Here is a 14203-nt window from a genome sequence, read left to right as displayed (position 1 = left end):
AGGAAGCAGGAGCTGCTTAGCCAGCAGAGATGGCGGTCTGCTGCCATCAGCAGCTCTTTTTGTGGAAACTAGGTTAGCTTTTGCTGCTGTGCTTCTTACCTTCTTCTTGACAGGCCACGTGGCTGCCGGGCCCCTCGTGGCATCCACCCACTTGATGGTGCGCAGGCGGTCGTCCCAGTCAGTAACCTGCTCCGGCGGCAGCTGGAAGGCAATCCTAGCCACCTGACACTTCACAGGGTGCATTTTGAAGGCAACCGCGACATCTGATTTCAAGGTCACTGTGATGTCCTTGGCACATCCAGCATGGAGGTGTCCCACCTAGAGAGAACCAGAGAGCCAAGACCAAACTGGAATCACTGGCAAGGGCAGGACTGACAGCACAGGGACTGATGTGGTGAGCAGCTGTGCCAGGAATCTGCATCTTCCTATGTATTTATCTGAGGTTTGATAGAGAAAAGTACAAACAAAAGATGCCACCTCCCATAACATGAAGCTTTTTCTGCGGGGCTGACAGCCCTGCCCCAGCAAAGCCAGGGATGCATCTCCTACGTGGCACTGGAATGGGCTCTCACCGGTACGTGGTGACTCCCCGCTACCTCCCGGGAACCCGCCGGGCAGTGCTTGAGCAGCGGGGAAAGGCAGAGCTGTCCAAGCTTACCTGGGGGGAGAAGTGAAACGGGGTGCCTGCCAGCCACTCGAACCGCATTGCCTCCACCCTGCTGCGATTGGTGATCGTGAAGGTCACAGCGTAGGGTGTCCCGATGTGACAGTCCCCGAACTGGATGTGATCCACTCTGGCAGCTGTTAACAACGAGAGCAAGGGATCTCAGCGTGTGGTGAGGTCCATCTGCTCCCCTCACGTGCACAGATACATGTATGTCCAACTCCCTCCCTTGCTCCAAGCCTTCCTCCCTCTGGGAGATGCAGTTCCCCATCTTACCACCTTCGGAGATACACCCTAACACGTGGCTGTGTCTGTGCAGAGGGACATGCCGTGCAGCATGCACACACAGGCCTGGTTATATAGAGGGGACAAATTATCATACATGATCTTCATCTCCATAGTATACCACGGGCTGGCAGAACTCCTTTTAGAGATACTCAGCTGAACGCTGGTATCTCTGACCCTTCCTTGCTAGCATGCAAGCTTCTCCCTTGACAGAGGATCTTCCCTTGTGTTCTCAAGTGTGGCTACTCTGCAAGCTACACAAAAGGCAACAGGATCTGTCCACTAAGTCTGGACCACACCTGCACTGGCACAGAGTGAGCAGAAATGTGTATTTTCCTGTTCCTTGCTCCATCTTGGCAGCCTCTCCTCTCTTACCCTCAATTACGTCTTCCTCCAGATTGCCCTCAGTGTCCTCCTCCTTGCTGTCTTCCACTAGTCCATGGATGTTATCTAGCGTGAAGTCATCCTCGTAGCCTTCACCCACCAGCTGAACGTTGGTCTCTTCATAGGGGTTGTCCACCACTGACAGATGGATCTTCCCTTCCACATGTTGGGCCAGGGTCGGTTTGAAAAGGACATCAAACTCTGCTAATTCCCCATGATGCAGGACCAGGGAAGCGGTGTGGGACTTCCTCTCTGCACAGCAATGGAAATCAGAGACAGGTGATACAGCTGTACAGAGGAAATATTTCCATGGGGTATAAGACGACTAAGAAGTTGAACCCCAGCTGTCTCTAAGCACAGGTTCTCCCTCTGTTGGTTCCAGACCCTCCTATATTCACAAGACTATGACACTACCATGTATATCACTGCTTAAGTGCCTTAACCTCAGGTAAACACCCAGCTCTCACTCAAACTGCATCCAGCTAGCTCCTGCCATACGTAAAGCTAGGTCAGACAGTGGTTTTGGCTTTTGTTGGCTGGCTGTGGGCTCAAGGGCTGCCTCTGTTCAGGCTGGTAACTCCCCACATGCGGCAGAGACCTCAAACGGTCCATTCACTGTACTTCCCCACAACTCAACCCACCATGTCCAGAAGAACAGAAAAACTTCCTACAACTGCGAGGAGAAAACCTCGCAGAATCCACATGAAAAACTAGAGGTACCCCAGGAAAGAAACTCTGTCTGACATTTGGCTGCTGCTTGGCCAAGCCAAGAGGCAGGGCACACATTTTCCCCATGTGGATGACCACACTTCATGGTTAATGAATTTACCTTCTCCAGGAGAGTCTTCCTTCATGCCCGCAGCTTGGTAGATGCAGTGTGTGGTGGGCCTGGCTTTCAAGAAGAAAACTCCCCCTTCATCCAACAGGTCTATCATCAACTGAGAAAAAGGAACACAGAGCATGACCACACTGGTGTGCGTACAGGATGGCACGTGGATCGACACCGTACTGCTGCTGGTCCAGCATGGGGAACCCAGCACACTTCCCCGCTTCAAACACAGCTCTTATTTCACTTAATCTTTGTGCTCAGACAGAAAAAAAAAGTGTTCAGAGGCATTGGGATACAATTAAAATATAACCAAACAGGACAGAAAGTACTAAAAGTAATGAGCAGAATGTAATTAAACTACAACCGAGTTTAATTAAAATGTAGTAAAATGTGATCAGATACAACCTAATGTAACCAGGACATCACACATTCCCAGATGAGAACCAAAGCGTGAGAAGAGAGACGGGGGGAAAAATATCCCACCAACTTTCTTGTGTTGTGTTGAACTGAAAAGGATAGACTGGTCAGGAAATCACATTTCCAGGAGGAACACCCTTCCTGGAAAGTAGAAGTCAGTCATTTGCTTAAAAAGAATTTCTGAGACCCATTCCCATGCAGTTCACTGAGGCACAGAGTGGAAAGAACAACCAGCATAAAACCGAAGGGTGGGTCAAGACTAGTGAAGACAGCAGCAGTGATTGCAAAGGAGATGGAGACAAAGGCGAAGGGCTGATGGAACTTTGCTAGAGGGATCTGGCTGAGAAACGAGACTCTTCCCACTGGTTTGCCAAAGCATCTTCCAGAAAATCAGAGGGGGTTATTCTCCTGCGACGGAATGGCTCTGACCACAAGAAAAGGTTTTGTTTGGTGTTCAATTGCACGCATAGACTAGTGGTGCATCTGTGCATCTCTACCATGTTTTCTGGCGCCTTTCCTCCATGGCACAAGGACTGGTTCCCAGACCAGAGCCCTGGTCCTCACCTGCACAGGTACAATGCCACCGTTATGAAGGACCAGAGGGAGTTTTTCTGAATCACCCAGCAACAGCTTCTTGAAGAGCAGCAGAGGGTTCCCTCTCTTATTGCGAAGGACTGGGCGCAGGACCGTCACCCGAGGCAGATTCCCATCTCCACTGATATCGAAGGTCAGGCTTTGTGCTTTAATTGCTGCAGGGCTGCAGAAGAGGCAGAGGAGAAATCATTACGGCTGGCACTAACCCATTTCCCACTTGCCCAGCAACGAAGCGAGTGCCACCCACTGCGTTTTCCCTGGCTGGTGCTCCTGTACCCCGCAACACAGCTCCCCCTCACCCCTCTCCTCCCAGTCAGAGCAGGGCCATTCACAAGAGGAATCTGCTCTGAAGAGCCAGAGCTTTCCAGAATAACAGTTAAAAATCATTTCACTTAATTGAATCATGCAGTACAGCAGGTAAATAATAAGGCAACAGATGAGACATCGCAAATTCACTGGCTGTGGTCATATGAGACATATGCAAAAAGCACAAGCACAGCATGAAAATAGTGTAAAAGCAAGAAGGGAGAAGTAAATAAATAACACCGTCAGTAAAGATTATTTCCAAGGACACTAAAACAGGAATTGCTTATTAGGGCAGAAAGCTGACTTATCTTGTCCCAGTTCAGTGACTAAAGGGTTGGGGAGGAGCAGGTCAGAGCCCCAGTACAAACACAGGTCCTGGGACAGAGGAACTGGGCTCCTCTTTCATAAGGGGGTCCAATTGCTCCTTAACATAAAATATCTTAATATACCCCAGCTAATCAAATAGGATCATCTGATTTTAACATAAACAAGGAGGAAATAATGCATGCCGACTTGCTGGCACAGAAACCTGTTCACCTAACCCTTTGGCCTTGGAAAGCCCCAGCTTAGCTTGTTGCACATCTCCATTTCTTTCTGATTCAATAACTTCCAGTTGGCTACCTAATGCGGCACTGTCTTCATAGCCACTCATACAGGCTAAACTATGACCCTTATTTTTCTGCTCTGCTATATCTAGTAGTTACTGCCTCCTATATTATCTAATGCTAAGTACTCTAGCTAAGGCTACTGAAAGCATTGGGGTTAACAAGAGGTCTACGTCCTCCCCGAGAAGAGGCAGCTATCAGAAAGGTCCCCCGCAAGATTTCACAGGGTGAGTTACCTCGCCTGGACATCAAGGGAAGCCTCAAAAGTGCACTGGTAGTTCTGCATCGTTTGTGGAGTGAAGGTCACTGTAGCAAAGGCGTGGGAGCGGCTGGGCACGCACATCCGAACAGGATCCACCTCGAAAATGTCACTAAGGCGGCTGTTGAGCTTGGGGGAACCCACAAAGTGGTGTTAGGAGAAAACATACTTCAATATGAAGCATATTCATATATGCATCACGGGGAAGAGCCCCAGGCAGCGTTTTCCTTCCTGGACAGGCTCCTTCCATCTCAGGGGGTGACTCCAAGGTGGTGCTGACCTTGCACAGGGAGCTGCCATAAAGCCCAGGCAGCCACCCCAGCACACATGGAGGCAGGGACTGCAGGGAAAACCCTGCAAACGATCTAGAATTGGCCTTTAAAGAGAAGGAAAAGACCAGGGAGCCTGAGGAAATGGTCTGCTTTGAGCCCTGGCACATTAGTCCAGTAAAAGCCCCCTTCTGACTGTGCTTCCAAGAGATATTCAGAAGGATTCAGGTCTCCCACCAAGGACCCAGAGGCGTGAGCCAAAACCTTGCTTGAGACATGCTGAATTCAACCCAACCGTCACCCTGGCATTGCTGCTCTCCCTTGTAGTTCGACCTGCACTGAGCTGGACTAGTCCAGGCAAGAGGAAGCAACGAATCTGGAGAGCAAGGCAGGCTACCACACAGCCTTTCAAGAGCAACAGCCACCTTGGCCTCTTGTCCTTACCTTACCAAGGGTGGGTTTGATGGAGAGGATCACGTCACAGGGGACTTTGTCCACATTGCGGATCTTGAAGCGAGCTGTGGCCCGGTGCCCAACCAGAACATTGGTGAAGATGAACTTGTTCTCATCTGTGATGAACACGCCTTTGTCTTGCACTGTCTGTAGGATCTGGCACAGGTTGATGTTGCTGCAGATTCGATGCTCCTCAAAGATGGACTCTATGTCGTCAACCACAAACGCTGCGAACAGAAGAGGGAGGGCTGAGGATGGAGAAGCCTTCCTGCTCAATCTATCTGGACTCTGCTGGCCTCTCAGAAGGCTCGATAAGCCCCTTCTGCCCAGGTCACTGCAAAACCCAACGTGGGTGTGGGAGCTGGCTGTGAGGATAGAGCTCAGTCACGCTCAGTCTTAAAGGGTATTGCTTTCCTTTTGTTCCTCCATGCATCCCTCCCAGCCTCTGCCCGCTGGTGGACTTGAAAAGGACTGGAACCTCTGAGGATTTTAAGATGGGACTTTAGGATCAGGGTGTCTCTCTGTCCCAGCAGTAAGTCTGGGTGCTGATCAGCAGCAGGTCTGGCCATGGGAACCTGTGGACAGGGTGTACCTGGGAGGCAGGACTCAGCAAACAGGGTATAGAGGATGCCAAGGGGATTGTCCTTGGGGTCTCTGTCGCCGATATCGATGGACAGGTACTCCTTGCATGTTCCCAGTGGCTCTGCGTAGCAATCCACCATGATCACCTGCTGGCCCCCAGGAGGGATGGAGCCAAAGCCAGGGTACACCGTGAACATGCCTAGAGTGAGGCGAGCCTGCAGAAAGAGTCCAAGGACAGGCTGATGTCTGACAGCCTTACCTTGAGCACCCCCAGCATGGAGTATGCCACTCCTTGACCTCCAGCCGGGCCCAAACCCCCACTGCCAGGGCAGGAAGGGATGACTCCATGGCCCAAAGGCAGCCCCAGGATGACATGAAGAAGCTGAGAGGTGTAGGCTTGTCCCGAGCGGCACAGAGAAAGGAGTTTGGGTGTAAGGAGTAAGGTGGTAGCTGGGATCCTTCAACCTCCAGGGGTAAAACAGGAGAGCAGAAACCACTGTGAGAAATGATGGGAGAGGAAAGAGGGGGCTGGGAAGAAGAAAAAGCAAGGTCATCTCATATCAACGGACTGGGAGTTCAAACTTTCCGTTCTGTATTCATACAACTATTTTGGCTGGCAGCTACCAAGCACAGGACCTGCTCCCCTCTCTTGACCCCACAACTTCAGGTCTGAGCCAGAGCACGGGACTGTCAGTGGGACTGAGCAGCTCCTGCCTCTGCTTGTGGCCGGGAGGTGATGGACCTCCAGCTGCCACTACCTGGCACACAGAGACCACATCCCATCCCATGGTCATGAGCCCCCAGCCTGGGCACAGCAGCGTCCTCCCACTCCAGCTGCCGTGGCGTGCGTTGGGGAGCGGGAGCCACCCACCTGCATGAAGGGATTTGCGTCCTTTTGCAGCGAGTGCTTGCTTTGCTTAACTGAGGGAGTCATTTTGTTTAAGTTTTCACTCTCGTGGGAGCGGGCGGATTTCATTTGATGTCCACTGAGAGGAGAAAGCAGAAAACATCCATCACGCTGAGCTCCCCCTGCCTTTCTCCGAGGCCAAAGCTGGCCTTCCTCCCCATGGAGGAAAGTCCTCCTGCTCCCGGAGGGCTGCCTGCACCACCTATGGCTGTAGCTTATGGATAGATCAGCTATATCACCAGCTTTGTCCTACACATGGGGATACTGAGGCATTTTCCTGCTCCCTGCTCACAAGCCAGCGATGCAGATGGACAACAACCCAGGTGTCCTGGCTGCCTGTCATGCACCAGCCATGCCGTGGTGCCTCCTCAGGTAGGAAGGGTGGTGCAGGTCTTCTCTCACCTTTTCCTTGACAATACATCCTGCTCTGCTCTGTAGATGAGGAATTTAAAGTCAAGGATGCCTTTGTTCTCCAGCGTGAAGGTGCAGGTTTTCCTGGTGCCGTTCATCATGGCACCGAAGTTGATGAGCGAGGCGGGGTAAATGCTGTACTTGCTGAACACAGCTTTCGCTGACACCCTCACTGGGATGATGGCGATGGTCTCGCCTCCTTCACGGATGCTGGGCTCAATCACCTGCAACCGGAGGAGGGGTTGGTAAATACAGCAGAGGCCAGCCTCTATCTCTGTCCCCTGATGCCATCCCAAGTCCCCATCAGCTCACCCTCCCTGTTTAAACACCTCCTTCAGAGCCAGATTTTCAGCTCTGCTTAGGAAGCATCACAAATTGTTTCTGAAAGACTTTATTGTATATGTATGAGAGAGGATTCCCCAGCTAAAGCCTTCCTTCCAGAAGACACATGTCCTTCATACACTCCCAAGACATGGTGCGCTACCACCGCCTGGCCCAGGCAGCTCACCTGGCAGTGCAGGATGGGTTTGTCCTCAATATTCATTTCCATCTTGGGGTGGAAGAGCAGCTGGACCTGCATGGGGCGCTCAGAGACAGTCAGCATGCCCTTCTGCGGCTGGATAGTGAAGTGGGATGCCAAGTCAGGTATGTTGGCATCTGTGGTTTCCAGCTCGAAACTGGGGAGAAAGGGAAGGAACGAAAACCTCTGCAGTTAAAAGTACTGGTGCCATCAGCCAGGACTTTGCATAGGACCATCAAATAATAAAAGGAAAAGAGCCCAGCTCTCCTCGGGGAATCCCAGATCTTGACACAGTGCAGACAATCAGGAGTCCTGTAAGCTTACTTCGACACAGATTTTTTTCATTCTCTCCTTTAAAGAGTCTCATAAAGAGAAATGAGCTGACCCTCAAAGGAAGAAAATGAATCTCAGCAATGAGAGGCTTAAATCTCAGGATCCCTAATCTCAAATTAGAGAGCCCAGGTTTTGAATTTACCTGATCTGTGAGGTAGCCAGCATGGGAACGAGTTCTAGCCATGGACAGAAGGAGAATGCAGGCCTGGGCAGATGGTGGCACCATGCATTCACAGACCAGGCAGCTGAACCCACCTGTACGCAACCTCGTACTTCCCTTTGTTCTTCAGAGTCAGCACTTGTTTCGCATCATCCAGGACCTTAAGGATTCCAAAATCCACGCTGCCATCTGTACCTGCAGAAAACCCACAGAGCGAGGTAAGAAATGGTGAATATTTGTGAGCTGCTGTAGACTACACCAAGTGATAAGATACATATTTGGAGTTCTCAGGCAGCACAAAATCCTTCTCAGCAGGTTCCCCTTCTTGAAAGTTCTCTCTAGCTACTTTGCTGCCCTTTCTCTTCTTACTCAGAGAGTATCTGCAGAGTTTTGCAGCTAAAAGCTCTGTTTCCATCTCCTTGCTTCCAAGCACACATTCAACTACTCTACGTGCCACGCTGAGCCTTCAGGAGTTGCCAACTGCTTGTTCACATCACTGTTATTTCAAAGTCCCCAAATCAATCTGCACGTGAAGTTGCACACTTCAAAGTTCAGAGGTGAGAGGCTCAAGGCTGTCTGTGCCCTGACAGTGCTCCACACAGCTTGCAGGATATGTGCTTTAATTATCCTAATTATTAGCTTGCATGCTACCCCATCCCATCCCACGTGCCTTCGTTGCCCATCTGCCAAGGCAACGCAATGCACCCAGACTACTTTGTTTTGGGGGCATCCACTGACCTTTAGAAATGCTGATGCTCAGAGCAACATCGTAGGCCTCCGCAAAGATTTGGATATTTTCAATCTGAACAATCCCCAGGACGTTTTCTGCATCTGAAACCTGAGGCGGCAAGAAACAAACGCTGTTCAGGCCATTCTCCTAAATTCTTTTGGTAGACAACATACAAGACCTTGTCTCTGCCAGCTACTTCCACCGTGGCCTCCCCTGCTTGAAAGCATTTGTGACTCCCAAGCTTTCCTAACCCATTCACCTCATGGGCTGATCCAGCGGGATTCTGCTGCAGTAAGAAACCCTATCAGCCCAACTCTTCACTCCTACAGCAGGAAACGCTGCTGCGAAAGCACCCTGGGAGGCACAGTGAGGTAAAAGCAACGACAAGGAGTGTGAGCTGTCCCACAGCAGGTGGCATTGACAATCAACCCTCTCCTCTTAAATCACCCAGCATCCTCACTGAAACGCAGCCCCTAAACCATGGGGAACAAAATCCCAGGGCGAGAGTTTGTTGCTCGATGTTAAGAGCCCCAGACAGACTGCAGGACGGGTGCAGGGAGCACGCCGAAGTCTGGACAACCAAAGAGCAGCATTCAACCACGCAGAGCAGCAGGCGGTTGTAGTATGGGCTCGGGACACAGCCTCATAACCCAGGCACAAGCCCCGCAGCAGCAGGTTATCTGGGGTGACGCGGATGCTCAGGGATGCACCGCGTGTTCTGGTGAACCCAGTTTGAGGCAGCAGAAATTGGGGTCGTAGCACCCTTGTGTCCATCAGGTACACCTCTTCCTGACTCCACAATATACTTCACCGTGAGGCAGTTTCCAGAACTTTATCCTTCAGAGAGAGTCCCTTGCTGCTAAGGGCACGGCCCCCCGGCGATGCGGGTAGAAAGGAATCTCATGAAGGATCCTTTTGCCCTCTTTGCAGGGTACCCTTTAAGCACAGTCTCCATCCCCGAGAGCACAGGGCTGACCACTCTGCCCGGCTCTGCCGGCAAGGGCTCAGTCCCCCTCACCTCTAGTCGGATCATCTTCTTAATGCTGAGAGCCTTCGTCGCCTTGAAATATAGACGCAGGCCAAACTCTGTGCAGGGACCAACGATGCCCACATCTTGCGACACGGAGAAGTCCTCGCCAAGGTTTTCCAGCCCACTGAGCCGCCAGGCCACAGGCAGTGGGGTGCTGTTTCGCAGGACCAGGGTCTTGCTGTCCCTCCTGCAGAGACACGAAAGACACTCAGCACTGGTTGCTCGACCGTTACGCCAGCCTTGCAACTGAATGCAACTTGGAGCAGCCCGATCCATGCGTATGAAACCATAGTTAAATGTTTTCTCTATGTCACAAGCCTGAGAGGTGAGGTCCTTGGGGGAGAGCTTGGTGTTAGAAGAGTATCCAACAGCAGGGAGATAAGGAGGACTGCTCTCTGAACCAGCGTACAAGACACAAACACATCGAGATGCCCCTCGCACAGCATTGCTGGGGGGCTATGGAGCTCGTGGCTGTTCTAGGATATCAAAGCCAGCGAGAAAAGGTGATCAAGAGGCTGGGAATTGCTGGGAGAAAGAAGGATGCTAGCCCAGCCTCCGATCTGAGTGGTCACACAGTCAGCAAGAGAAGCTGCAGGGGAACTTGCTGACAGCTCTCGTCCCCGGCAGAGCGGCTGTGGGATGACTGACCTGTGCAGAAGCAGCTTGTCGAAATGAACCTGCTTGGGGCTGACCCCCAGCTCCACCTGCACCCCCTGGCAGCACAGGCGGAAGACCACCGGCTCTGGGTTCTCCTGAATGCAGCAGACGAGGTTGTCTTCCACGAGGCCAGCTGAAGTGGGGTACGCCCAAATGCTCAGCTCCTAGCACCGTCCCCCCAAAAAGAAACACAGACGAGCATTCAGTGAGCAGGAGGAACGGCTCCCCGGCACTTCTGCCGGTGCCTGCCCTACCTGCCCATCTCCTACCTGCTTCTCCTTAGGTTTCAGCCTCATGCTGGGAGGGTCTAAAAGGAACGTGTCCGCTTTGAGATCGTGCTCAAAGAAGAAGCGCACCTCTGCTTCCAAGGGGGTGATGTTGAGGATGGTTATCTTCTCGCAGTTGCTGGGATAGTGCTGCGCCTTGTACCTGTCCACAAAAGGGGAAAAGGCTGCAGAGGAGACCCCGGGACTGTTGTCTTTAGCCCTGTGCCCTGGCAGCGGGAGGCTGTGCTGGAAGACTGCGGTCTAACAAGCAGGCTAAGAAAAGGGATCACTTTCAGGGGCACGTTGCATGGTATGTGCCTTCATCCTTGCGTTACTTTGATGTCTGCCCCTATACCTGGCGCCTCCATCCCAGAAGCGTGACGATGTACAGGCCACTTAAATAAAGAGCGTTTTACAAAATATAAATTCAAAAGTGCCTGGAAAAATAAAAGTACTCCAGGCACATGGGTTCTTCCCCCTTCTTTGTTGGGTTTCCTTCCCTGCAGGGTATAAAGAAATGCTTTTGAAAAGAGGTTTTAAAAATAGTTTAGCTTCTCTCTTTCAAAAAAGTCATGAGATCGCCTTGTATTTCATGGGTTAGTTCCAAGGCTCAGGGAAGGAAATAGAGAGGATTAATTCCCAAGAGGAATGCTAAATTTAACAAATGTCCCTTCTCTCAGGTGTGGAACAGAATTTGGAGTTAAAGGGTTAAAAAAGCAAACAGAAACCTGAGACCATTCATCAGCTGGCTAAAGATCCTCTTTTGTTTTTTAAACTGTTTTGATTTAATTTCCTTGGGTTGTCAAATACCACTAACTCTCCAGAGCTCCCATAAAGACAAGAACTTAATTTCTAATTTTAAAAAAAAAAAAAAAAGCAATGTTAAAACCAGAAATATGCCAGCAGCTACAATGACTACTTTTTCAGGCAGACTTTATCCAGCAGTGAGGATCAGGAAAACGTAAACCCCATTCGTATTCCTCTGCAGGTTCCCCCCAACACACACATCAGCAGGTCAAATCATAAAGTCTTACTAATATTAGGGATTAATGAATGGCTTACAAAACCATCAGCAGAATAATTGCAGGTTCAGTCTACCCGTAGAGCTCAAAGCACTTTAACAAAGCACCATAAAGTTCCTTTCATAGGTGGTGAAGCTGAGATGTGGAAGGGGGACACAGGTCGCCCCAAGTCACCTTCAGGCTGGAAGCACCATGTGGCTCTGGCCACCAAGGCACCCGCTGGGTAGGAAGATCATCTCTCTCTCTCCCCAGCTCCTCCAAGACTCACGTGCCTGTTATCTGCTCAAGTTCACACATCCGTGGCCCTTCAGCCCCGTGTATCTCCCAGGTCTCTGCCTGGGCCTGCCCTGAATTGTGCTACTGGGACAGCACGTCTCCAAGCATGTCCATGAAAGCCCAAGGCCCTGGAGGTCCCATCCCAACATCTCCCTCCGAGCCGGCAGTGCATCAGGATGCTCGCTCGGGGCGGGGAGCACGTACCAGTCTCTTGACTTCCCACACAGCAGCGGTCCAAAGTGGAATACACCCGTGTTCATGACATACTGCTTGAAGATGATGTCATCATCCGCCTTGCTCTTCCTCCGGTGAGGAAACACCAGCCTGGGGAGAGAAAACAGGGAATGAGGAGCTGGGAGATGCTCTAAGTAGAAAACCTGGTCAGGAAGCCATAACCCTCAATGGTGGCTGAGGTACCAGTACTGGTTCCCAGCTCCAAGCATGGGAAAAGACGCTGCCCAAGCCAGAAGGTCGCAGGGGTACAAGGGACAGCCCTGGCTCGCAGTTTAGGGGGAGGCAATGTGGGAGGGTCCCACGGGCCAGCCTTACCGCGGGTCCTGGCTGATGGTGGGATACAGGCAGGTGCCCCTGCAGTGCAGCTGGTACTGACGGTTTGTCCCCAGGACCTCAAAATGCAGCGTCTGATCAAACTGGCCCAGCACCGTGGAGCTGAAATGGACCTTCAGTACCACCTCGCCACGGGCAGGCACTATCCACCGGCAGCTGCTCAGCCTGGCAATTAAAGAGGAGGCTTCAGACATTGCTAACGAGCAAACAAGACAAGGAGGAGCATCGTGGACTCGCCATCCCATGGAGGTGCCGGCAGAGGGTCCCTGCGGAGCTGGGGATGACAGACCTTGTTTGGCGAGATGGCCGTGAAGCACAGGGATCACCTCCTCCCTCGCAGCTCACCTGACGGGTCTCCCTGGGGATGGGACCGTGTCCGCACCACTTTGGTCCACCTTGGAGGGACGTGTGGGTGCTCCCGTGCCCGGCACCTGGAGACCTCTCCTGCCCCGGCTGGAGCTCTGCTTCTCCCTCACAGCCTCCCGGCTGCCCGCGGCTTTTTCCTTCCTCGACCGGCCCCTGGTTGGGGTGACCTGCTGCTCTGACGTCTTCGCACCAAGGGGAGAGAGAAAAGGGAGAGAGAGGTGAGCCCTGCCCTGAGACATCCCCATCCTGGAAAGAAAGCTGCGGGTCTGTTAACAAACAGGGGAAAGAATAAATAAGTAACCAGCATCTACTGGTTCCATATCTGCCCAGGGACTTGGTCTTCCATATCGGACTTTGTTTTGCCTACGACACCTCTCCTTGACCAGGACCCTCTCCTCACCCAGGACCTTCTCCTCGCCCAGGACCCTCTCTTCAAGGGAAGTTGAGGGCTTTAGGGGATTTTTTTCCTCCCGTCTTACAGAACCACCCTATGTCTCAAGCAGAGCTGTCTCTTTTGGACAGACGAAAGAGATGCCTACAGACACAGGACCCTGTCATGTCTTCACTGCCCTTCCACAGTGATCCTTTTCCATCCTCCCCCCGCACCATACGCCCATCTAGCCTGGCCCCTGCCCTGGCACCTTCACCGTGGGGATGACGGGGACATCCACGAGACTTTTGGCATCCTTCTTTTCATCTTCCGCACTGGCACCTTCTGGCACAACAAAGACGAAGTGCTTGAGGGCTTCTCCTGCTGCAGGCGCCATCCGCTCCTCTGGGTAGCGGATCACAGAGTAAAAAGTGGTAGGGGGAATGGGAGGCCCCGAGGGACCCAGTCCCAGGCCATCCAGGATCTAAAGCATAAGAGAAAACCCTGTTTATATGCCCGTCACCTTCATCCTCACTCCTTCCTTAAAGGCACTGAGCTTTTGGCAACTTTTTTTTAATTTATATGGAGTACAGTGCTTTTTTTACGCCCAGTGGGGTGGGCAGGCTCCAGAGCAGTGCCAGGACCTAGAGAGAAACCTCTCCCTTGAGTGACTCAGCTGATGGAAACAATGACCATGAGCTGCCCTGCCCTAGGACCATTTTTAATGATTTCCAGATTGGGAAACTCTCTGAACAGACAGGATCCTTCAACAGAGAGCACTCCCTCTTTCCAGCCATCTGAGGGATGCTGAGAACCTCCCCAGCCACGTGGCTGCTGCAGAGCCATTGTGGAACATCATCAGTGGCCTGGACAAGGCTCTGTGCCATCGTCACCTGGTGGGACACAATGCACCAGGGCCCAGACCACGGCATCTGAGCCTC

At 51.9% G+C, this 14203-nt stretch overlaps 1 protein-coding gene across 1 annotated transcript in view; it reads right to left on the bottom strand.

Moving 5' to 3' along the window:
• LOC104075549 (hydrocephalus-inducing protein homolog) overlaps nt 1-14203 on the bottom strand; it is a gene marked incomplete at both ends in the record, with an annotated part of 46003 nt that overhangs the window by 16932 nt on the left and 14868 nt on the right. Inside the window, 20 exons of the mRNA XM_009576089.1 lie at nt 100-318; nt 659-801; nt 1325-1585; nt 2163-2271; nt 3144-3336; nt 4321-4472; nt 5057-5292; nt 5658-5862; nt 6519-6633; nt 6957-7189; nt 7474-7642; nt 8074-8173; nt 8717-8816; nt 9727-9925; nt 10387-10559; nt 10665-10824; nt 12164-12283; nt 12509-12691; nt 12872-13074; nt 13534-13746. Of these exons, the coding sequence (XP_009574384.1) occupies nt 100-318; nt 659-801; nt 1325-1585; nt 2163-2271; nt 3144-3336; nt 4321-4472; nt 5057-5292; nt 5658-5862; nt 6519-6633; nt 6957-7189; nt 7474-7642; nt 8074-8173; nt 8717-8816; nt 9727-9925; nt 10387-10559; nt 10665-10824; nt 12164-12283; nt 12509-12691; nt 12872-13074; nt 13534-13746 (3486 nt within the window). The remainder of the gene's footprint in view (nt 1-99; nt 319-658; nt 802-1324; nt 1586-2162; nt 2272-3143; nt 3337-4320; nt 4473-5056; nt 5293-5657; nt 5863-6518; nt 6634-6956; nt 7190-7473; nt 7643-8073; nt 8174-8716; nt 8817-9726; nt 9926-10386; nt 10560-10664; nt 10825-12163; nt 12284-12508; nt 12692-12871; nt 13075-13533; nt 13747-14203) is intronic.

Source organism: Fulmarus glacialis, unplaced genomic scaffold, assembly GCF_000690835.1.
Source record: "Fulmarus glacialis isolate BGI_N327 unplaced genomic scaffold, ASM69083v1 scaffold10984, whole genome shotgun sequence".
Lineage (NCBI taxonomy): Eukaryota > Metazoa > Chordata > Aves > Procellariiformes > Procellariidae > Fulmarus > Fulmarus glacialis.
This window is presented reverse-complemented; position numbering and strand designations above follow the sequence as displayed.